The 25,243-nt window shown below is 40.4% G+C and overlaps 1 protein-coding gene across 2 annotated transcripts in view; it reads left to right on the forward strand.

The window, feature by feature from the left end:
* Positions 1–25,243, forward strand: part of Palmd (palmdelphin) — a 62,173-nt gene that overhangs the window by 22,703 nt on the left and 14,227 nt on the right. Inside the window, exons 4-8 of one of the 2 annotated variants that reach the window (XM_008833690.3) lie at positions 17,429–17,543; positions 17,913–17,946; positions 18,077–18,190; positions 20,223–20,318; positions 20,519–21,514. In XM_008833690.3, the coding sequence (XP_008831912.1) occupies positions 17,429–17,543; positions 17,913–17,946; positions 18,077–18,190; positions 20,223–20,318; positions 20,519–21,514 (1,355 nt within the window). Of the gene's footprint in view, positions 1–17,428; positions 17,544–17,912; positions 17,947–18,076; positions 18,191–20,222; positions 20,319–20,422; positions 21,515–25,243 lie in introns of both variants that reach the window. The other variant, XM_008833691.3, reaches the window with a different exon arrangement.

Consider the following 25,243-nt stretch of genomic DNA (forward strand, 5'->3'; position numbering starts at 1 on the left):
CCTTAATGGGCACCAAATAAGTTTAGTCCACAGATATAAACACTAACAATAATGGTTCTTCTTAAAGGGCCCTGTACACTTTATGAAGTACTTGTGTTTACATGAAGTCACTTAATATTCACAGCAATCATAAAAAGAAAGCATCAACTCCTCCCTTTCATAGATGAAGAAATAGGTTCAGAGAAAATAAGAGACTTCACAAAAGTCACAGGTCAGTGAAGACTAGATGTGGCTTGAAAGCCAGCTGGTTTTAGTGCCGTGCAGCTAGAAAATTAAAAAAGAAAAGAACTCTAAGTATAAATATTCTAGAAGCAGTAAAACAGCTGACATGAGCAAGTGTGGTAGCTCTACAATAATCAACAAACCACTTTGGTTAAGGAACCATCCTAAAGAAATGTATTTGTAAAGAATTAGCAAAGAACCTGCAGCCTGCTTGACCTTTGGAGGCATGTTTATCTGGTTTTTAAAAATGTGCAAGAACAGGATGTTCCGAAACGAAATATGAGCATGGATAGTATCCGAGCCTCCTGTGCAGCTAAGCAGCCCCTGTGAGCACCGTAGCAATCACGTTACCAGGCAGCTCCACCTGATCGTTGAACTCTATTCTCAGATATTCTTAAAGCTGCTAAATAAACAGGGCAGTATTTTTAAATTCAGTCTTTCTCTTAGCCAGCTACTCCCATTGCTCAAGAAGCGTTAATTACCAATGAAATCAGTAGTTTCCTGTTAGTTCTGAATACCCAACTGATGCAGTTGAACAAAGCATCCCTCCTTCCCTAAGCACAAAGAGACGCCAAACACTGGCTGTCATTTATCGTTCAGATGCCTGCTCAGAGTGACATTTGCTGTTCTGCCAGGCCCCTCAGCGAAAGGATAAGAGTTAAACAGGAACATCAAAATAGAAATGTTGCAATGACCTCAGCATCCATAGCAGGGCCAGACTCCACACATGAAGTGTTCACTCCTTCTATGTGCATGGTTTTTTGAGAGCTCAGCCTTCAGCTTTTACACTCTTCTGCTACCTACAGTGCATGAGCTGGCTGTGCCCTTTCTCCTCCTCCAGCCTCAGTTTCCTTGCTGTAAGTTGGAACAATTGGAGCCGCTTCACAGGACAGGAATACGGTGAATTCCCTACACATGGTAGGTAGTCAGAAAGTATCAAAAACTATACTTCTTTAAAAGTCTAAATAAAAGGGTTGGGGAGATGGCTCCATGGGTAAAGTGCAAGTTTGAGAGCTTGAGTTCAAATCCCCAGTACCCATTTTAAAAATGCCAGGCACGGCAACATATATCTGTAACCCCAGTGCTAGAGGACAGAGGCAGGTGGATCTCAGGTGCTCTGGCCAGCCAGTCTAGTCAATCACTGAGCTCCAGGTTTAGGGAGTAACCCTGTCTGAATAACAATAGCAATAATAACAACAACAACATGGCAAAGCAACTGAGGAAGACACTCGTATGTCAGCCTCTGACACTTCACACACACACACACACACACACACACACACACACACACACCGTAAATAAATGAATTAGAAAAAAATTCCAAGCCAGGCATGGTGGCATATGCCTCTAATCCCAGCACCCAGGAGGCAGAGGCAGGTGAATCTCTGTGAGATAGAGGCCAGCCTGGACTACATAGGCAGTTCTAGGACAGCTGGAGCTACAGGGAGACCCTCAAAAAAAAATTAAGAAAGGGCAGGAGAGATGGCTCAGTGGTTAAGAGCACTGGCTGCTCTTGCAGAGGACCTGGGTTTAAATCCCAACACCCACACGGCAGCTAACAACCATCTATAACTCCAGGTCCAGAGGATCCAACGCCCTCTTCTGTCCTCCACAGCACTGCACACCATGGGTGCACTTAACACACATGCAGGCAGAACACATACACATAAAATAAAAATAAAGAAATAAAAACTAAGAAAAAAATTCTAAATAAGGCTAGATATGTGCTGCACTAATGTCTACAATCCCAGCACTTGGGCAGTGGAGTCAGGAGTTTAAGGCCAGCCTCAGCTACATAGTAAACTAGAGACCAGTCTGGATAGCATGAGACCCTATCTCAAAAAAAATTAAATTAAAAAAATCAATCAATAAAATTAGAATATTGCCTCAGATTCTGCAGAAAATTTTTACAAAAGTTAAATCCTGCAAACTAGGCCTGCTGTAGCACTTTTGATTTCTAGTACACACTGTGTTTTCACTTTGGAAGGCATCTCCTTATGCTGACAGTCACCTGAACGTTTAATATATTTGAGAACTTGTTTGAAGGTTCTAGCAGGGAAACACAGCTACTCGTATACCCTTGACCGAAGACTGGCCCTCCTCTATCAAATTTAACATATTTGAAAAGGCCCAGGGGCTCCCTGACTCACACATAACCTTTAAATAAAGCCATGCCTCTTTATTCATCCTGCTTCTTGTCTTCCAAAGAAAGGCAACATTGCACAAACTAAGTGGGTTTCCATGGTTTCTGTCCTTGAGTCACATTCTTAGTCCTGGAACAATATTACTGAATATTTTGCCTGGTGCCCTGTTTAATACCTGAGGAGGTAGTGTTCCCAGGAGAGAGCTACACTGAACGTCTTCAGAATCACTTTGTGCAGAGTTTCAACTTATCAGCAGGAGTCATGCTTGTCTTTTGACCACTGAGCCATTTACTGCATGACTGTAGATAGAGGTACACCGACTTCTCCGTCCAAATACCCCAGGCACAAACACAGGCTAGTTAAGAAACCCTTCACTGCCTTCCTCTGTCCTACAGCCCACACTCAACATGACATCACAAATCTTCCCCCAGGAAGCCTGCAAAGGAACTACGCGCCCAACAAATTGTCAATAACGTCTTTGGGCTCTTTCTCCATCTGCCCTATAGCTCACCATGACCCTCCTCCTTCTGCCACATTGCCTTGCATCGAGCTTCTCTACAGACACTTTCTACTTCTTGAACTGTGTCCAAAGACCTGTGACTTTAATTGGCACACACAGAGTGCTTAACAGAAATGTCATAAGCATAAAACATAAAAGGTTAACTGCCAAGGAGAATGATGCAAATACACCGCATTCCTTCTAGAAGACTAAGCTAAGCTACTTATGATTAAATGTTCTCTGGTAAGTTTTTTTTCACATTCCCAGGGACATTTCTGCCCTTTTGCCTTCTGTTAATGAGCTTTCATTTGTCCCCAAATAGAAGTTGCTTTCTGCAGATGGTACACTGGTACAGTTGGGTAAAGGTACATGTGAAATCTTAGATTTCTATGTAGCTGTACATCATGAAAAAAATCCAGGAAGTGGGCTGTGACAACAGCTGAACCTCATCCCACATAGCTCAAAAGAATCCCTCCACAAAGAAAGATGGAATGTGAGACAGTACATTCTGCTGAATATCATGTAACAGTAATCCACTCGATTAACTCAGAAGATGGTAGGGCAAGATTCTATTTCAAAAGGAAACTTAAAATATTGATGGAGAAACTTAAAGTTCAGTCTGTCTTTGTTGATGATTGTGACCTATCAAATATTAGTTCATTATAATCTCTATGCAAATCTAACCTAGCTTAATGATCTCATCTACCTATGCAGCGCAAGTGTACCTGACTGAAATTAGTGTCTAAACAAACTCTAATGAGAGATTTGCATCAAAATAGTACATTCTGAATGTTTCTGGCTTCCTATTTTGACCCAACTAACTACATCTAATACCACATAACAGGGAGATAGTCAAGTTGTTCCCTGTGACAACACAAGACAGAAGAGGAGAAAAAGAAGAGGGAGAGAGAAAGAAAGAGGAGAGGAGAGGAGAGAGAGAGAGGAAAGAAGAAAGGAGAGGAGAGAGAGTGAGGGAGAGAGAGGCCCACCATTTGTCTCTTATTAAATTTCTGTTGCCTAGAAACACTTAAGAAATTATTCTGAGGCAATTACATGAGTCAAAAATCATTTCAAGCATGTTTTTCACTCTCCATATTTGACTAATTGGTTTACCAGATTTGTATAGTTCATCTGTTGTTTTTAATTCCCCAGTTAGAATGATTATTTTTAATTCAGGAGCCTCATTTTTAACTTAATAAGTCCAAACTTCTAGCTAAAAAGGGAAGATAACTACCTGCTCCACCAAATTCTCTCTCTCTCTCTCTCTCTCTCTCTCTCTCTCTCTCTCTCTCTCTCTCTCTCTCTCTCTTTCTTCTTTTCTTAAAAGTCTGAGATATCCTACCATATAGCAGGAATACCTCTGAGTATATAAGTTAATAGGTGAATGAAGGAGAGAGGCAGCAAATGGATGGATGCATAGATACCTGAATGGATGCATGGATGGACAGGCTTAAAAATACTACCTCTTTAGGAAGACAAGCTAAAGAAGTTTAGATAACAAATCAATCAGTGATGAACTGAAGAAAAAAAGTTCAAGCATCTTTCAAAAAAAAAAACCCAACTATCTTTGGGTCAAGGCAAAGTTTTACGGCAGCAGCGCCATGGGTTTTGAGTTGTTGATGGCAGGTTTAACATTTCACCGTTGTTTTATTTCTCGGGTTCTTTTATTTTCTTAGTCCATCTCCATGTCTTCTCTCTTGTTCATACCTAACAATCTCATCTATATGTCAGCAGAAATAGAGATTAAGTAACTGACACAGAGGGCTGGAGAGATGGCTCAGTGGTTAAGAGCACTGAGTGCTCTTGCAGAGGACCCAGGTTTGATTCCCAGCACCCACATGGTGGCTAACAACCATCTGTAACTCCAGTTCCAGGGGATCCAACACCCTCTTCTGACCTCCATAGGCACTGCACAACATGGGTGCCCCTACCTACATGCAGGCAATACACATAAAATAAAAAATAATAAATAAAATATTAAGAAATAAATAACCGACACAGAATAAATACCCATCACCACCGTGGTAGGCCGACAGGTAAATTAGAACAACCTTGGAGTGTCCTTTCTCGACCACACTTCAAGTCAGTGATGCTGATGTCCCAAGCACTGTTCTGAGCCACTCTTGAGGGAAGTGCCAGCCTAGTTTTATACATAAGGGCACTAAAGCACAGAACCTTATAAATCTGATGACAACCATGCCTTGAGTCCTTCTCACTTTGGACCCACTTACTCTTTTTTAATAAAATATATTATTTTAAGATTTATTTTAATTTTAATTATGTCTATGTGTTTCATTATGGGTATATACATGTGAGTGCTGGTGCCCATGGAGGCCAGAAGTGCCAGATTCCCCTGGAGCTAAAGTTGCAAGTGGTTGTGAGCCACAGAACTTGGTTCTTCTTCAAGAACAGTATGCACTGAGCCATCCCCTGCTGCCCCTGTCACTTATTTTTGATTCAGTTCACTAAATTTGCCTCCTACTCTGCTACAGGTGACTCTGGAGTCATGAACTCCCCACAACCAATGTACGTTTGTGTTTGCCTCTTTTTAGATCCTTTAGCTTTTCAAAGCACCTTTACATTCATTTTCTCATTCAGAACGACATTCAGTTCCTTAAAACACAAATTTCAGGCCCCTTTTCAAGGATGTTGTAGATCTTTGGTTCTGATAACATAAGAAGAAAAAACCAGGCAGTAAATTAATTTCAATGATCTAGCCTCTAAGTCTCAGTCAGAAAGAAAAGAAAAATACTCAAAAACAGAGACACATTGCATCAGAGAAAAGATCTGTGCTGCCACAGGGACCAGGCTTTTCCACTCCTAGGGAGGTGTCTAGGATACCAACTCGAGACCACCCACACCCACCCCTTGCAAGTCATCCTTTGTCTGCATCAGGCAAACAACACTGAATCTATTTAGACCTCCCACAGTGACCAGGCCCTGGTTGGTCATTAGATGTTATATTAGGGTTGGAATTTATATTTGTTGGTCTTCAAATAATAAAAACTTGTCTTGAAATCAAATGAGAACAATTAACACTAAGAAGCAAAGCAAAAATGAAGTGCATAGAAAATATAGAGGCTGCTCTGCAATGAGGATAGGAACAAAATGTTAAGGATTGCAAGGCTCAAAGCCAGTGGCCAGTTCTGAAGAGAGAAAATCAATGACTGTCATAACACTGAATGTATTTTCCTACTTCATTATACAGCTATAAGAGGTTTATTTATGAGAAATATTTTTCTCAATTTTTTGTTTTGTTTTTTGTTGTGTTTTGTTTTGTTTTTCTTTCTTTTTTTTTTTTGGTCTATTTCAGATAGGGTCTCCCTGTAGCTCCAGCTGTCCTGGAACTCACTACGTAGACCAGGCCTGCCTTGAACTCACAGAGATCCGCCTGCCTCTGCCTCTGCCTCCCGAGTGCTGGGATTAAAGGCGCGTGCCACCACGCCCAGCTTGTTCTTCATTTTTTGAGACAGCTAACCTAGAATTCACTACATAGACCAAGCTGACCTCAAGCTCATAGAGATCCACCTGCCTCTGTCTCCCAGGTGCTGAGATTAAAGGTATGTGCCACCATACCCAGCTTCTCCTCAATTTTTAATAATAATAAAAAAAAAATGTCACCTAGCCAGGCATGGCGGTGCACACCTTTAATCCCAGCACTTGGGAGGCAGAGGCACGCGGATCTGTGTGCGCTCAAGGCCAGCCTGGTCTACACAGCAAGTTCCTGGACAGCTGGGGCTACAGGAAGACCCTGTCTCAAAAAATGTTACCTGAATCCTGGACGGGCAATCTTGAGTTAACATCCCATATTCTGACTACAACAGTACTTGAAAGTCACTTGGGAAACTCATGACACCTAGGTAGCGATCAACTAGAATTATTATCACAATTACTTTGCTCTTATTAAATGTTTCTCATGTGCTACTGGGTTATCCACAAGCCCTAATTAAAATCCACACACACACACACACACACACACACACAGTTTCTGTCCTGCCAGAATATTTGAGAAGCTTGACCCTAACCAATTCCCTTTGCCACACCAGCCTCCAGGGCATGTTTAGTGTCATTCGTTTGAAAATTACTTTTCTAACTTGCTCATGATATGGTGGATTATCTAAGAATAGATAATCCTTATAGTTTCATTCCTTATAGTCTATGACAAATGATACTCTTAATTTACAAAACCTGAGGACTAGAGAGATGGATGACTCAGCAGTTAAGCTCACTGACTGCTCTTGCAGAGGACCCAGGTTTAGTTCCCAGCAACCACATGGCACCTAACAACCATCTGTAACTTCAGTTTCAGGAGATATTGCATAAGCCTTCTTCGGACCTCTGTAGGCATTGCATGACACAGGTGCACTTACTTTCATACAGACAATACACTCATACATAAAAAATAAAAATAATAAATATATATTAATTTTAAAACCTTATTCTGACTGAGTGGGTGGACGCTACTGAATCACTCTCTCCTAATGTTATCTCCTACGTGGCAGTTGCAAACTATGATTGTGTCATCAGTCCATCCAATAATCAGGAATATTTACAGAGTTATATTAGGAAATGAGGCTCACCCCGGCACAAGCTGTCCATGTATGATTATAAATTATTCAGCTCCCTAAACATCTGCCGTTCCCAGTCATCCATGCGGACTGACACTAGTTTCAAGGCCTCTGTGTTGCCTCTGACTTCTAATATCTTGTGCCTGCATTGCACTGCTTGCCCTGTTCTTAAAAGCTGGGGATGAGAGGCAACAGATCAGGCTCAGGGCAAAATTCATGTTTGCTCTATGCTAATGCCCTTTCCTTCCCTGCCTTGCCTACCCAGAGCATGTGATTGCTTACGTTCCTAGGTAGATCTTCCTTACTACACACGCCCTTTTACAAGGGCTGGTTCTAAGGCAACTTGCGTCTAATGGTCTTACTTCCACATTAGTGCATAGCAACGATCATCTTTTTCATGTGTCTTTATTTCAGCTCGGTGAAACAAATATACCTGATGGGTAACCACGTTCTTAGTAAAGATGTTAAATGTTGGATGAAAATTACTAGGTTTCAAATTTTAAAATACAGTACATTTTCAAAATCTCCCCTTCTACCAGATTACACACTGTCACTTTTATTTTTGTTTTTTATTTTTTTGCTTGGTTTTTAAGATAGGATCTCACACTGAAGGCCAGGCTAGCTGAGAACTCACTATTTAGCCCAGGCTGGCTTCAAATTCATATTAATCTTCCTGCCTCAACTTCCTAAGTGCTGGAATTACCCAAGCATGAGCCAATATACCCAGATTATACTCTCAATTTTCTTGAGAAAATTTAGTTTGGTGTCAAAATATCTTTAGTTAGTAATAGCTTAACTCCCCATTTCATAGGAGTCACACACTGCAGTCAAGATCATCTGACGAAGATGATCACCTGTGCATACTCAATAATATCCACTGAGCATCCAAAGGTATCTACTTAGCTAAGTATGATTTACAGAAAAAAATTAAAATATCTTTTTTTTCACTGAAAATTTTAGCCATTTCATATTAACTTGTTAACTTTTTAAATTGAAAAAATAGCCAAGCAAAAACAGTCCCTGTCGATATAAGTCATGTAAGATATTAAATACCATTAGGAGACCTATTAACTATTTTCATCAATAGGAACAAGGACTTATTTTTCTTTTTCTACTAGTTCAATGCCCCAAATACAAGATACTACTAATTCTTCAAATCAATTAAAAAAAAATCTCAAAATCTATCACATCATGATTTCCCCTGTAAGGTTATACAATAGTTAATATACTAGTTCTGTTGCTTTAAAGGAATCTTTTAGTGCAGTGACAGAAATGGGATAGAAAGGCTCTTTCTCTCACACAGAAAAATCTTAACTGGCAAACATTCAGGAGGAGAGGTTAACATTCAGGCTGCAGGCTTATCAGTGAGGGAGAGACCCTACTGCTCTGTTCCACTGCATGCCTTTGCATACCTTCGGCAGTATGCTCAAAACCAGCTCACCACCTCGTCCCAGGTTAGGAAGGGGAGATAAATGGGGAGCAAACGGCTCTATTTTAAGGGTATGATCTGAAAACTACACAAGTAACCAGGCAAAGAATTAGTCAAGTGCACCATCTAAATAGAGAAGACAATGGGAAGCCCACTCCTCCAGATGTCCAGGGAGACATAAAGCCCAGGGGAATGTATTATTAAAAAGAAAAATAGCAAATGGATTTGGGAGCAGGAGGAATTAGCTTGTTGAAATAGATTGAGGCAGGCACAGGGCTGCACATCTGTAATCCCAGCACTTGGGAAATGGAGGCAGGAGGAAATGGAGGCAAGTTCAAGGCTAGTTTGGTCAACACTGCAAGTCTCAGGTCAGCCAGGGCTACATGGCAAGCCCTGTCTCAAAAAAACATAAAACTGAGGTCGGAATGTTTTTTCCGACAACATTTATTAAATCGACCCCCTAGAATATCATAAATACTGTGGTCAATGGTGATGTTGGAGCTGTGTTAAGGTTTTCTGCCTAGAACAGTATTTTCAAGAACAAGGCTTGAGGTAGAGGAGTTGTCTAATAAAGAAGTTACCCTTTACTCAGTCTGCTGGGGAGGGGAAGGCCATGTGTGCAACCCAGTGGGTGAGACAGTGCTGGGAGGTGGGCCATCTCACTCTTCATTTCATTACCATGAATAACAAATCTTTTTATACTGCTAATCAAAATGGATGTCACATCCAGCTTCACAAATATCAACTCTAAATTTTAAGCCTTGTTTCCACAGTGGCTAGCTGGGGAAGAATAGGTAGAGATTTGCTTTTAAACCCTATCCTGCCAGAATGCCTGTGAGTCTCGGGGCGAGTTGCCTTTCTATGTGGCCGGCCTGCTCATATGCTCAATGGAATAATATAATACTCATGCGTGGCTATGAAGACTAATTAGTCCCAAGTTGGTACAGTATCAATGTGCAGCACTTGAACATTTTTTCTAATTGCTATAATGCCTAGTACTGAAAGGCTGACTATAAACTTTGAATTATGTTGGTGGTTATTTTTTTTCCCCATGAGTTCCATTCTGTTTGGCCCCTAATGGCAAACTCCATCAGGCTGTTAGTCCTTGTTCACTCCACCAAAAACTGAGAGAAATAAATGGACCCTTAGCTGCAGAAAAATTGCCTTCTGAAATAACCTTTTCTTGATACATCCAGCATTTCAGTGCTGTCCTTTTTCTCTAAGACAAAAAGAAAAAAAAGAAGATTTCATGTTGGAATTGGATTGGGGACATTATCTCACGATGATTAAGGGAGGTTATTACTACCACAGTGTAGAAAATGAAAGCCACCTACTTTCACATAGGGAGCTCTTGAAAATAACCCTCTTTTTTCCCTGAGAAATAGGCAAGGAGAAGAAAATTTCCAATAGCAGATAGCATTACGAATCCTTTTTCGTGTGCTCTGCTTATCTAAATTGGCACAGGACGCCTGCCCCCCCATCTCTCAGAAGTTGAGAGAGATCCTGACGCATGCATCAGGCCCCACACCTCACAGCCCAAAGGCACCAGGAAGGAGATTTCTTTCTCTGCTGCCTGCTTCTCACCAAACTGAATCAGCATTTCAAGGATCTCAGTTCCCACTCTGAAGGGCTACACTTTCTAAAGATGAGGTGGCAGGACTTACGGAAATTCTAAGCCATCAGCTGAAAAGCAGTCAGGCGAAGGTTAAAGAGCCCATAGTGGCATTCCCAGAAGCTTTCCTTGTAAGAAGAACTAACTTTTATGTGCATTTCACATATGTGTATATACATACATGTGTATATATAGGAATATATCAGTATGTATACATCTGTGCATATTAATGTATGTATGTATTTTTTGTATAACTTCTCAGTATGTCATTTATAATTGCTAATTTCTTTCTCTTCCCCAAAACTATCTTTGGAAGAGGTTTGGGTGTGAGTCCCTAATTTAAGCCCTTCATTTAAATCAGAAGTAAATATTCTCTTAACTATAAATGGGCACTTAATGGAAGAAAAGGGGAAGCAGGGAATACACATGCATATTGGAAAGGAAAAATTAGTAAAGGAAGAGGCAATGATGAAAACATTAACATATCAAGCTAGATGGAGGTAAACATAGTTCATATTTCTCATAAGTCAAGTACCAAGAAAAGCCACAGTGCGCCAGACTTTGTTTTCCTTGTGAGAGAAATGTTCTATGCATTTTGAGGTGTTTAGCAGCACGCCTGGCCTTGGTTTAATAGACATGAGCAGCACTCCAGTACCCAGTCATGACAACCAAACTGGTCTCCAGACTTTGCAGATGTCCCAGAGAGAAAAATCACCTCATTGAGACCCACTCTGCTAGAGACATTCAAAAAAGAGTTCTCGCCTTCTAACTGTAACATTTTCTGTTCCTTAATTGTTCTCCAAAACCTCATTCATTATCTGGTGTGGCAGTTGGCAGACCTCCTCTCCTTCCGTTGCTAGAGCATTTCTTGTTAGGCTTTTAGGGAGAAAGAGTCGAGGAGGTTCAAGAAAGGTGAATATGGAGTCAAATTGTCCTCCAGGTAAGAGGCTTATTAATGCAACAGCAAGCAATGTGACAGAAGTCTAAAATAAGAAGTTTCAGTCCCACCAGGCAAAGCAGGGTGTCTAACCTTAAAGGTTTTCAAGGGTCAAGAAGGTCTTGCACCATGAGGAAGCAGCCTTAGTTAATATGTGACCTATGCTACTGTGAATGAGACAGGGGACGTGGGCATACAAGACTTGGGCTACGGGACAGGGATCACTCTTTTTCTGGGTAGGGGAATGGGGCTTGGTTGATGTATGACATGTGCAATGTGATAGTAGTCGGGCTGTCTTTAACCCCCAGGTTGGTGGGGGTACCCCCAATCTGCTCTCAGCTCTCTCTGCTTAGGGCCTAGTTGCATAGGGGACCTGATTTCCTTAATACCTCTGAGCTCTAAGCAAGTAGAGAGACTCTGGGAATTTCTAATACATTACTCTCGGTTACTATGTTTTAGATTCCCCGTCACTAGCACCAACATTCTATATCTTTTAGAAAACTCTTTTATAGATTTTATTATTTTGTGTGTGTGTGTGTGTGTGTGTGTATGAGTGTATTACCTGCATGTATGTAAGTGTACCTGTGTTATGCAAAGAAATCAGAAGAGGGTATTGGATCCCCTGAAGCTGGAGTTACAGACATTTGTTAGCCGCCATGTGGGTGCTGAGAATCAAACCCCAGTCTTCTACAAGAACAGCTCGTGCTCTTAACCTCTGAGCCATCTCTCCTGACTCCTTAGAATGCTTTTGAAGAACAGCAAATCTCTAACACTTATTTCTTTACAATATTTATGTTATCCATAAATAAAAGACCCAGTAGGGAAGTTAAGATACAATAATTTTTAAAAATTGAGTTTTGCAGTAAGTGAAAGCTTCAAGAAATGTTCATCAGCAAACACCTCCTGTCAGAGGCTTCTAAGTAGTTGGCACCAAGATGTTTCCTTATTGTCCTTGTGACAGAGTTGGTTGGAGCTAAGGAATGAAGAACGGGAAGAAAGCACTGGTTTTTGTTTAGTTTTTACAAACGTGTCATTAGACTGAAGCCTCCTATTAATGCAGTTCTCACCCCATGACTTGAAAAGCTTCAAAAACGTTCACTGGGGTTGGAGAGCTGGCACAGCTATTAAAGATTTAGGCTCACAATCAAAAACATTCATTGAAAGATATTTTGATGGGGTTAGCAAGCTTCCAGTCTCATATTCTTTTTTATCTTATTTTTTATTTATTTTTATATCTGTAAATGTCTTGCATGCATGAATATAAGTACGCCACATGCATGCAATGATCACAGAGGCCAGAAGAGGGTGTTAGATCCCCTGGAACTGAGGTTATGGGCAGTTGTTGGCTGCCCTGTGGGTGCAAACCGCCATCCTCTGGAAGAGCAGCCAGTGCACTTAACCACTGGGCCATCTCTCCAGCCTCCAGCCTCATATTCTCAAAATATTCATGTGAATCATATGACTTTAGATTATCCTCAGTCATTTCTAAGGGAAACACCTACCAACACCACCAAGGTACTTTATAATAAGAAAGCACTGGCCAGACAAAGAACTCCAGACTAGAAAAGGACAGAGACAGGAAGAAACTAGTATTGGCTAAGTACTCTCTACTTCCTTTATTTCTTATTTAAGCCCTCATGAGTAGTTAACATTGACCAGACCTCTAACTATCAAACTTGAAATGTTTAATAAGGAAACGTATTACGTTGGTTTACTTCTTGGGAGGATGATGAGAGCATGAGCACGTGCCAAGGTAAACATGTAGCTCTCTCCTTCTATCGTGTATACTGGGGATCTAATTCAGGTCATTAGACTGGGCAGCAGGTACCTTTACCTGCTAAACCATCTTCCCTGCCCCACACTGGGAAAATATCTCTTTTGCTTTGTAGAAAATCTTGCCCACACATATTGGCTGGTACATATCAACTCCCAGATTCATATATTTGAAGCCAGACTTTTCTAACTCTGGATTTTACATCCAGCTATCTCTTTCATATCACACTTGACCATCCCAACCAAATGTAACCCAGCCCACCAGTCTCCTGCCTTCCCCTTCCCAGATTTCAGTTCAGCCAATTACACTTAAACAGGTTTCCAGTTATTCAGGCCCCAAGCACTGGAATCCTCTCTCTCTCTCTCTCTCTCTCTCTCTCTCTCTCTCTCTCTCTCTCTCTCTCCACTTATAATCTATCAATAAATTCTGGAAGCTCTTCCATTTAAATATTTCCAGAATCCAAGTATTTCTCCCCCTCCTAGCAACAATCACCCCGGATTAGGCTGTCTTCATTTGGATTAACAAATGGCCTCCATGTTTGCCCTTCAAGTCTATTTTCCCATTCAAGTCCTAACCAGGCCTGACTCTACTTGGCATCTGAAATCATAGGATATCAGGCATGTTTTGGATGGCATAGCTGTGGACCCACCAATCTATTCTCAGCACAGCAGCCAATGTCATTGCTTAAATCCCAAGTCAGAGCATGTTCGTCCTCTATGCAAAACTTCTGATAGCTTCCCAAACCTTCCCATGCACAAAGCCCTGTGAGTTACCCTCACCTGCCACCTCTTGTTCTTCACCTCTTCCCACCTTCCTTACTGCTGCTCTTACATCGAGTTTTATAGATACTCTGCTTTCTCTGGAACATACTCCTGTGCCTTGCCCTCATTTCTTTTCATAAATAACATTTGATTAGAGTGCTCTTAATCTTGGCGATAGAGTATCCTGCTTTTCTCATGGAAATATTTTTCTTCATAAAGAAATATCCAAGTGTGTGTGTGTGTATGTACATGTATATGTTTATTGTTTGTATCTATGTGTATGTAAGTAAGCAAGTGTGTATATACTCACATATATGTGCACACATGTGTTTATGTGTGTGCAGGTACTGGCAAATGATGGCCTAGGACCAATCCAATCTGGTCTACATTTTAATAGACACAGATAAGAATGGATTTTATATAATTAAAGGGTTATACAGCAAAAAGAAGGGGAAATGAATGAATGGATGGATGAATATGTAACACAAATCATGTGTGAACTACAAAGTCTAAAAAAACTATACATGACTACTGCATTTACATTATTTTCACTCCTCCCTCTCCCCCTCCAGCTCCTCCCATGTCCCCCCACTCCCTCTCAATTTTTTATCCTCTTCTTTGATTATTACTGTTATATACACAGGCAAGCAATAGATGTTGAGGGAGGGAGAATTGGTTTTCTCTGGGAATGAAGTCCCTGATAGATAGTCCAAAACCTAAAACATTTTGCATCCAGTCTTTCACAGAACAAGGCTGCCAGTCTGTGTCTTATCATTTTGTCTCCTCCTAGAACTTAAACCCCTTGAGGACAGGGACCTTTATCATCATATCCCCGTGACATAGAATAGTTCCCGGTGCAATGCAGATGCTAAATAAGCATTTTTACATGGATGTATGGGTGAATGAAGACAGCAGACCTCAGTGAAGTCTATGGACTTGTTTAGGGTCACACAGGAAGTTGACAGGTGAACCAGAACTCAAACCCAGGTTTCTCTCATTCCACATCTGTATGATAAGGTCCGGGAGCCATTTGCAGCGGTATTTGAACCTCCTGTTTTCTATCCCAGGCTCCACATTATAAACTGTGTCTAATGCACATATAAGGAAAAGAACTCTTGCACAGACGCAGAAAGGAGAGAAAGACACATTGTGCTGCAGAAAACCTTGAGAATTCTCTCATGATAAGCCTCTGCCTGGTATCAACCACAGTCAACAGGTTCTCACAGGCATGATCTCTTTTGTGATCATCTGATATCTGAATAAAACAAGACAAATGTTGCTATTGTCATTGTACATGTTGTAAAACTGAGTTTTAAGAAAGTCAAGGGAACAGTCTATAAAGAGAGGCAAAGACAATAGAATTCAGATTTATCACTTTTAACAGTTTTCTACTCTAACAAACCGGACCATCATGTACCTCACAATTCTGTTGATATAGGAGGCTAGAGAGGTGGCTCAGGGGATAAAAGCACTTGCTGTTCTTCCAGATTACCCAGTTTCAACTCCCAGTACCCACATGGCGGCTCTGTCCTTCTCTTCTGACCTTCACAGGCATTACACACACCAATAAACATACCAGAAATCAAAACACTTGCACAAATAAAAAGAAATATTTTTTAAATAACAATAGTTCTACTGAAAGGAAAATGTGCTACCACAGACCTGAAGGAATTTCTAATAAAATAGCAGGCATCTCTTAATAACTTCAAAAAATCAGGAGTACTCTATTTCACTTGGAGTTCTATGCTATGAAAGAAAACTTCCTCAGCTACAAATGGTTTCCTTTGACGGGCCAGAGGCAGTGTCAATATCAGAACCTGGAGTGAAAAGTAGTAAGTAGAATGGCCAAACAGATCACGTTGTGGGCTTTTATTGGTGTAACAATAGCCCAAGATTCTGGAGCAGTCAGGCTCATGATCATCTTCAAGAAGGAAGTCAAGAGAACTGACAGTTATGCTAGCTGACATGAATAGCCACAGCTTTCATCTCCTGGACCAGCTGCTACATCAAATCAGCCATCCTCTGGAGCAGCTGACTTTAGAGCTGAGTGTCTACCTGAGACTGTGTATGTGTTTCATGACTGCCAAGGCCAGCCTTAGTAACTATAACTGCCAGGGGCTGTGATTACATGCAGAGCAGGGGTCACGATGACATGTCCTGGGGTTCATTTGAATCTGACAGGAGGCTGAACACCAGTTACCAGTTCGGAGTATGTGTAACAGCCCAATTTTAAATGTGTCTCCTTGCCTCTGTAATTCTCTTATAGGCTGTCAGGACATACATACCCACTTTCCTAACCCCAGAAAATGCTATCTCTATAATAACCAATACCATCGCACTGGATTTTGTTCATTTCCCCATCTCTTTACCTTAGAATATGGCACAATGATCAGGGAGCTTAAAACAGTATCATTTTCAGTGTTAGAATATGCAATAAATATCTGTGAATATTGAATCAAGTTTAATAATGATAACTATTCTTCCAAATAACTTATGTAGAGATTAAGAAAAATTTAACTATATAACTGTAAATGTACCAACCTTTAGACTAATATCCTCTCTCTCTCTCTCTCTCTCTCTCTCTCTCTCTCTCTCTCTCTATAAAAGAGTCTTGTCATAGCCCACGCTGGCCTCAAGCTCAGTCTTAGTGCCTCAGTCTTCAGAGTGCTGGGATTACATGTGGTTGCCACCACAGCCAATTTAAGTCTCTTTATGAAATAAATTGTTCTATTTCATGTGGAAGCAAGATTAGTCATTGAAGTGAAGAAAATAAGGCAAAAGCCAAATTCTTTACCCATTTGTTACTTTTCTCATCACTGTGACAAAGAGGCAATTTAAGAATTTATTTGGGCTCATAGTTTAAGCAGATATAGTCCATTGTGGTAGGGACAAGTAACTGGTCTCATTGTGGCCACGTGGCCACAGTAAAGAGAGAGAGAGAGAGAGAGAGAGAGAGAGAGAGAGAGAGAGATGAATATTGCTACACAGTTGGTTTTCTCCTTTCTCCTTTTTTCCCTTTCTATTCACTCTGACTCTTCTGCCCAGGGTATGGTGGACCATCTCTTCTCAATTAAATCTCCCTGGAAATACCCTCACAGACATGTCCAGATGTGTTCCATTAGTGCCTTACGTATCTCTTAATCCAATCAAGTCACCAATCAAAATTAGCCATAATATCTGAGAAATATTTGTATCAGAAAAACAAAATGAAAAGACGCAGATTGAGAACCACTCACAGTCAGGTGTTAGGTAGCATCTATGCATTAGGTGTAATGCTTGATATGATATTAAAGTACAATGTGACATTTTTAGAAGCTGTCTTGCTACTTATGTGCAATATTCCAAGAAAAGTCTACAGTAGGAAAGATGCTTCTGAGAACCTTGCATATATGCCATATCAAATAATATAACAGTATAATATCATTTATAATGATATAATCATGCAATTATATGATATGATATAATATTATTTTTGTTGTCAGGCTTGAGAAAGAGATCCAAGATCTTGAAAAGGCTGAACTGCAAATCTCAATCAATGAAGAAGCAATTTTAAAGAAACTAAAATCAATCGAGAGAACCACAGAAGACATAATAAGGGTAAGCACAACTAATTTTAAAACTATGATTATCTATCAAATGTCTCCTGTACTGTACTATGTAGCATCTCAAAGTATTCCCATATTTATTTTTTAAAATAAATTAATAGGAGATGGAGAGATGGCTCAGCAGTTAAGACCACTGGCTGTTCTTACAGAGGACCTGGGTTCAATTCCCAACACCTACATGGCAGCTAACAACTATCTGTAACTCTCAGCTCCAGGGGAATCCAACACCTTCTTCTGACCTCTGCAGGCAATAGATGCATACACATAAAATAAAAATAATAAATATAATATTTTAAATGGTAATAATAATTATAAAAAATGTTTTTAAATTAATCATGGAGAATTCTTTTTTGTCTTACAGTCTGTGAAGGTGGAAAAGGAAGAAAGTCTGGGAGGTAAGTTTCTGCACAACCTATCCCATGTCTGAGCAAGATCCTTTTTATAAGATCACTGACATTTTCCCTTTATTAGACATAAATCTTAAATCTATGTTAAATGTATTTTGATTTCATATCAATTTTACAGAGTCAATTGAGGACATCTATGCTAATATCCCTGACCTCCCAGAATCCTACATACCTTCCAGATTAAGAAAGGACAGAAATGAAGGAAGAGAAGAGGATGAACAGAGTAGAAAAGGTATATGATAAATCTACATTCAATGACATATTTTCAACCTCAGAGATTTAATCTTTAAGATTTATTTTGTGTATGTATGCATGTGTGTGTATGCAATGTCTGTGTGAGTGCAGACATGTGCATGGAGGTCAGAGGACAGCTTCCAGGAATCAGTTCTCTCTTTCCACTTGTTTGAAACAGCATCTCTCTCTCTCTTTCTGCCAGGCTACCTGGCCCACAAGAATCTGACCAACTCTCTTACCTCTGCCTCCCGTCTCACCTTAGGAGTGCTATAATTGCAGATGTGTATCACCACATCTGGCTTTTTTCTTTTAACATGGGTTCCAGGGATTAAACTCAGGTCATCAGGAAGAGGAAGGTGTTCTCTAACTGCAGGTAGCAGTTACTCACCCAACAAATATTTAAATATTTGATTTATTTATGTTTTTATGTGTATGTTTTACCTGCATGTATGTAAGTGCATCATGTACATGCATTGTCCATGGAGGCCAGATGAGGGCATTGAATCCTCTGGAACTGAAGTTACAGATGGTTATTAGCAGCCATGTGGGTGCTGGAAACTGAACCTGGGTCCTCTGCAAGAGCAGCCAGTGTTCTTAACTTCTGAGCCATCTCTCCAGCCCCCTCAACAAATATTTAATGAATCCCTACTATACACCAAGATCAGTTATGTACACAGTAGGTATTCGCTAAATAAATTGTTTAGGGACTGTAATACAGAAGAATGAGGTAGAGATGTAAGGCAGGGGGGTCCTGTAGGTTTAATTTGGTATCTAGGGAAAGCCAAAAACCATCAGGCAACAGAGAAGGCAGGAAATGCAAGATAAATTAAAGGAAAATGGGAAGATCCAGCAAACACAAGCAAAGACACACTGTAATTCTGCAACGAACCCCATTCCCTTCAGCTGCTAAAATTCCAGAATGGGGCCCTTGCCTGGGTCATGAGACAGGCTTCAGCTTCCCCCAGACTCACCAGTTACCTCCAGTTCAGTTATCTTGGTATAGTTGCTGTTGCTCTATTTTTTAGCCCTTCATCTACTTGAAAGTGGAATTAATTTGTGATGAAGATTTTGTTTAAAGAGAGAAACATGGGATTCTAGGTCTCATCTGCAGTGCCAGTGCGAAATCTAAACACCTGCTGTGCTGTGAAAACCTCAGGACATGGGCAGCTGTGCTTCCAACAAGGATATAGTAGAACGAAACACACTGTAGACAATTCTTACCTACTGCAACCCACAGTGTGACTGACTATTCTTACTAAGAAGAGAGATACTCTCCCTATAAGTCACACAAAAGAATATATCTGCCTTGATTGGAAAATGAATGTCTTTTAATTACCAGTTAAAATCCTTGCTATTTGGATCCATTGGCTTCTCTACTTCACTCCTTCAATTTTTTCCCCCAAATTCCACACACCCTTATCTTACTGTTACAGGGTTGGTTGTTATATAACTAATTAGTAAATTTGGATTTTTTTTAAAGATTTACTTTCTTATGTGTATGTGTGCATGTGCCCATGAATTTATGCCTGCCACATGCATACAGATGCCCAAAGAGGCCAAAGGGTGTCAGATCCCCCATGTCAGGTTATAAGCCTTCTGGCATGGGTGCTAGGAAAGTAACTCAGGGCCTCTGCAATAGCAGTAAGCATTCTTAACCACTAAGCAACGCCACCCCATCCCAAAATCAGAAATTCTTAAATGTCACATAAAAAATATCCAAGGGGGACTGGATCGATGGCTCAGAGGTTAAGAGCACTGGTTGCTCTTGCAGAGGACTCAGGTTCAGATCCCAGTACCCACATGGTGGTTAATAACTCCAATTCCAGAAGCTCCCATTCCCTCTTCTGACCTCATTGGACATTGCAGGACACAGGTGCACTCACATGCAGGCAATACACTCATACACATAAAATAAGAATAGTAAAGAAAATATTTAAAAAAAAAAAAAAAAGAAAAGCAAAGGGTATAAAAATAAGCTACTTTATGAGAAAAAGTTAACCAAACCAAGCATCAAATTTGTCTCTTAACAGCTTTGTATGCCATGGAAATTAAAGTTGAAAAGGATTTGAAAACTGGAGAGAGTACAGTTCTGTCTTCAATACCCCTCCCATCAGACGACTTTAAAGGTACAGGGATAAAAGAAAAAAAAAAGAACAGCAAAGGGTATAAAAATAAGCTACTTTATGAGAAAAAGTTAACCAAACCAAGCATCAAATTTGTCTCTTAACAGCTTTGTATGCCATGGAAATTAAAGTTGAAAAGGATTTGAAAACTGGAGAGAGTACAGTTCTGTCTTCAATACCCCTCCCATCAGACGACTTTAAAGGTACAGGGATAAAAGTGTATGACGACGGGCAGAAGTCTGTCTACGCAGTCAGCTCCAATCACAACACAGCGCATAATGGCACCGATGGCCTTGCACCCCTTGAAGTAGAGGAACTTCTAAGACAAGCCTCAGAGAGAAATTCTAAATCACCCACAGAGTACCATGAGCCTGTTTATGCCAATCCATTTTGCAGGCCTACAACCCCCCAGAGAGAAAAGGTAAGCCCTGGACCAAACTTTCAAGAAAGGATAAAGATGAAAGCTAATGGACTGGACAGCCATGCAGATGAATCCAGGCACAATATGGACAATGGGCTTTCAGAGGAGAGAGACCACGGCCCCACTCACACCAGCCCCATTCGGCCAGCCCCTCATCCTCGATCAATGGTTCAGCCAGCTGAAGAGATAGTCCACACCCCACAACAAAGGCTGGCGACTCCTTGGGAAGAATCGAGCATCTTGCAGAACAAACAAGAGGCCTCTCCAAGGGCTGGGTTGAGCCCCAGCAGAGCGACCGGAGAGTCAGGACCTCAGAGGTCTTCACCCATTTGCCAGGAGGAGGAAGATGTCAGATACAATATCGTTCACTCTTTGCCCTCTGACGTGGATGGTACAGAACCTGTAACCATGATTTTCATGGGATATCAGCAAGCAGATGAAAATGAAGAAGAAAAGAAGCTTTTGACAGGGTACGACGGGGTCATCCATGCTGAGCTGGTTGTGATTGATGATGAAGGGGAGGAGGAGGATCGACAAGCTGAGAAGCCATCCTACCATCCCGTGGCTCCCTGTAGTCAGGTTTACCAGCCAGCCAAACCGACCCCGCTTCCTAGAAAGAGATCCGAAGTTAGTCCTCATGAAAACACAAACCATAAACCTCCCCACAAAAATTCCATATCTCGTAAAGAACAGGAGGAAAGCTTAGGCAGCCCTGCCCGCCATTCTCCCTTGGGTGTTCCAATGGCTGGAGATGGGACTGAGGATCCATCTTTAACAGGTAATAAAAATGACAAGGCATGCCACTGCTGTTTACTCATGTGACAGGCATCTCTACTAATGAATGCTCTGACTTTCAGCTTCTGTGACCACCTCCTAAACTAGTATGCACTGAAAGTTTTTATTCAGGCTGATTCAGATCATTACCACCACAGCAGAGTGAGTCATTTCAAAAGATAAAGAAAGTGAAAATACACTTGCTCTCTCTCAATGTTGCGTTGACTGACCTTAGTTACTGGAAATTTGTCTTCTATTATGAATGATACTGTGTGTGGATGAATTTGAGTTGCTACTTAATGTGTGGATTATCAGAAACATAACTTTTCCCATCAGAATCCTATGACAACTATGTTGTCTGGGCTCTCTGTGACTTAAACTTTCTACATACATAAAAAATTGCCTTAATTTTGCAAGAAAATAGAAGAAACATATATTATTTTCTTTCCATTTTATTACTTTGCTATATCTTCTTCTCTATACTTTTATAGTTTTGTTAACTTCATTTAGTTTTTCTAAATAGAATGCATCTACTTTATATCATCTATAACTTTTACCTTTTCATAATCTTCTCCAACTTAGCATCTTTATTTTTTCTATTTCTAGACAGTTGCATTTCTCATTCTCCATGAAGTTTTTATGGCTTTGTAGCTATCTAGCTATTTTACTGTTGAATGAAAAATAACTTCAATACTTTTTTCTACAAAGTGATTGCTTCTCAATTTTAAATTCCTTGTTATCCCTTAAATATAACAAACTATTATCACCTACAACAAAATAAATAAGAATCTAATTTTTTAAAATCAGTTAGAGGGGCTGGAGAGATTGCTCAGTGGTTAGGAGCACTGGCTGCTCTTGCAGAGATTAGATTTTCAAAAGAGCAGAAATTATCTAAAGATATGGTAATTTGGAAAAAGATGGCTCTTCTGTTAAAAGCATTTGCTGCTCTTCCAAGGACGGGGGTTCAATTCCCAGCACCCACATGGTAGCTAACAACTGTCTGTAACTCCAATACCAGGGATCTGATGCCATCTTCTGACCTCTACAGACTTTGTACGACATGGGTGCACTTACATACATGCAGGCAATGTACTTCATACATGTACAAAAATAAAAATAATCAATAAATATTTTTTTTAAATCAATTAGAATAACTGTGCTTACCTGTGCTAAAGATGTAAGTCAAATGACAGACAGGTTCTAGATATTAAAAGTGGATAGTAATTTTAAATGCCTCTAATTGAAGAATTGCCGTTACAAAGTAATAAGTATCAGTACCAACCAGCCTAGCAAACAGAACCCAGAAGTTTTCTAGAAGTGTGACAATACTGATGCAATTCAAGATGTTTCTTCCTCAGCAAACCATAAGTGCAATCTTGAGTTGCTAATAACACAATAAAAGGGACATCCTTCCATTCTGTAAGTCCTTGAGTTAGGTAGACCAATTGCAAATTTAATCCTCTGAACAATTTCTAAGCACTTGGGAAACATTCGCTCATACATCTTCTTCAGGCTGTGGAGTAATGCTCGCCCACAATGTAAAGCTGCAGATGCTAAGTTCCCTTCTGTTTGGAGAATAAGCTTTGTTTGCTAATCAGTGTTTTCCTTTTAAATTCATTCTTAAAACAATGCATAAGACTTAGAAAATAGAAAAGCCTTGTTTATGATCAGCATCATGGATATGATCCAGTGTAAAAAGCTCCATTTTTGAGCTTGGATATTAGCCAGCTCCCCTAAACACCCTTATTCCTTCTCCCCTAACCATGTTAACACATTTACCCCAAGAAAAATGACAGGAAGTGACTAATGTTTCCAGATCATACTAATCATGCTACTGAACTAAAATTATGAAAACAGGAAAACCTTTTCCAGACAAACAATACAAAGTCCTGTACTATCAGTGAAGTATCTTGTAAACAAATGATCCAAATTCCTTGCCTTTCATCATAATATTGTTTTACATTTCTGCTTTCCAATTCATCACATGGATTATAGAGCTAATATGTTTACTTGAATGAGTTTTAAAAATAAGTCAATCATATTGTCACAGTTGCCTAAGGGTTTCAATTCTACAAACACAAGTGCATTCATTGAGCTTTTCAATACCACACACATGCACACACACACACACACACACACACACACACACACATGCTCTGATAATTAAAGACCCACCATTTAAGTTAATTCCTTTATTTATAGTAAATGTCTCCTGTTAAATATCAATAGTCCTTGTAGTCATAATAATTAAGAATTGTAAGCCTCTTTTCTCTTGGTATAAATATGGCTATCAGGGCCATATCTGAAAAGCAATTTTTAGAGGCTGGGGAGATGGCTCAGTGGGTAAATGTTCTTGGTCTATGAGCATGAAGACATGAGTTTGAATTCCAAGCATGCACATAAAAAGTCAGGCATGGCTGTGCATGCCTATAACCCTGCCATTGGGGAGGGGGCCAGAGAGAGGCAGATCCTGGAATCTTGCTGGCAAGGCCACCCAGCCTAGCCAAAGCTATGAGCTTCTGGTTCATTAAGAGACTCTGTCTCAAAGCAGTAGAGAGCAACAGAGGAAGACCCCTGAGGTCCTCCTCTAGCCTCTTCTGTGTGCACCTGCATACTCACATGTATGTAACACACACACACACACACACACACACACACACACAATTTGAAAGATGGAAAACAGTGCAGGCTGGATAATCTAAAGACAATATTTTTAGTACATTTTTGAACATGGTAAAACATGACAGAAAATTTTAAGTAATCATACGTCCATCTGCTTATGTAAATATAACATGGTATGATCCAGACACATCCTCCGTTGTGTGGCCCCAGCAAGCTTTTCATGGGATACCATGAGAGCCCTACCCCCACCATCAACAACTAGACAACTGGCTTTCTTTGGTAGACCCCACGTGCTTCTGTAGTTGTAGCCCAATTCTGCCTGCTTAGAGGTATCTGTGGAACTTCAGGATGAAGAGAGAGAAAACCTTAGCTTTAGATTTAGTCACACGCTTTTAGTTCTGAAATTGCCAACCTGTGGCAGGCAGTACAGACCAAGGGATGCTGATAGTGAGGAGCAGAGCTCTCTTCCACCAGGTTTAGGAATCTAAAACTATGTATCTGAGTTGCTATAGGGAGGCAAGGCCAGGATCAGAAGAGAACAGAAAAAGGGGAGTTAGAAGGAGAGCTGGTGGGAAAGTGGGGTGTGCTCTATGCATTGTCTGAGCGTGTTCTTTCTCCACACCTCCACATAGAATTCAGACCATGTGTGTTTACCATAGGCTTGGAGAAAAAAGAGAAGGGAAAACACATACTAGCAAACTTCACTGCATGTCTTGGCATACAAGGTGGGCCGCATTCACAGGATTTCAAGATAAAATGGAACTATACTAGAGAGAACTTTGTCTCTGCCTTAAAAACAGACCTTTGAAAAGTCCTTTAGGTCCCACTCTCTTTCACATTGGTGATGTAAGCGTCCACCAAACCCAAGAGCAGTGCTTCATGAAGCCTTGCCTTCTGCCCTCTGCTCCCCTCTTGCTGTAGAAATGCAGGTATTTCCCCCCCAGAGTTCACCACTGAACAGCTTTCAGTAGTTTATCAGTGAACAAAGGAAATTCTCTCAGCACAACCCAAATTCCAAGGAATATTCTTGGTTTTGCTGTGAGAAATTATTGTTCCTCTTAACTTCCAAGGGAAAACAATGCTTTTAAAAGTCATTGTAGTGAAATGAACT

This window comes from Nannospalax galili, unplaced genomic scaffold (genome assembly GCF_000622305.1).
Source record: "Nannospalax galili isolate Female #2095 unplaced genomic scaffold, S.galili_v1.0 scaffold255, whole genome shotgun sequence".
NCBI classification, from domain to species: domain Eukaryota; kingdom Metazoa; phylum Chordata; class Mammalia; order Rodentia; family Spalacidae; genus Nannospalax; species Nannospalax galili.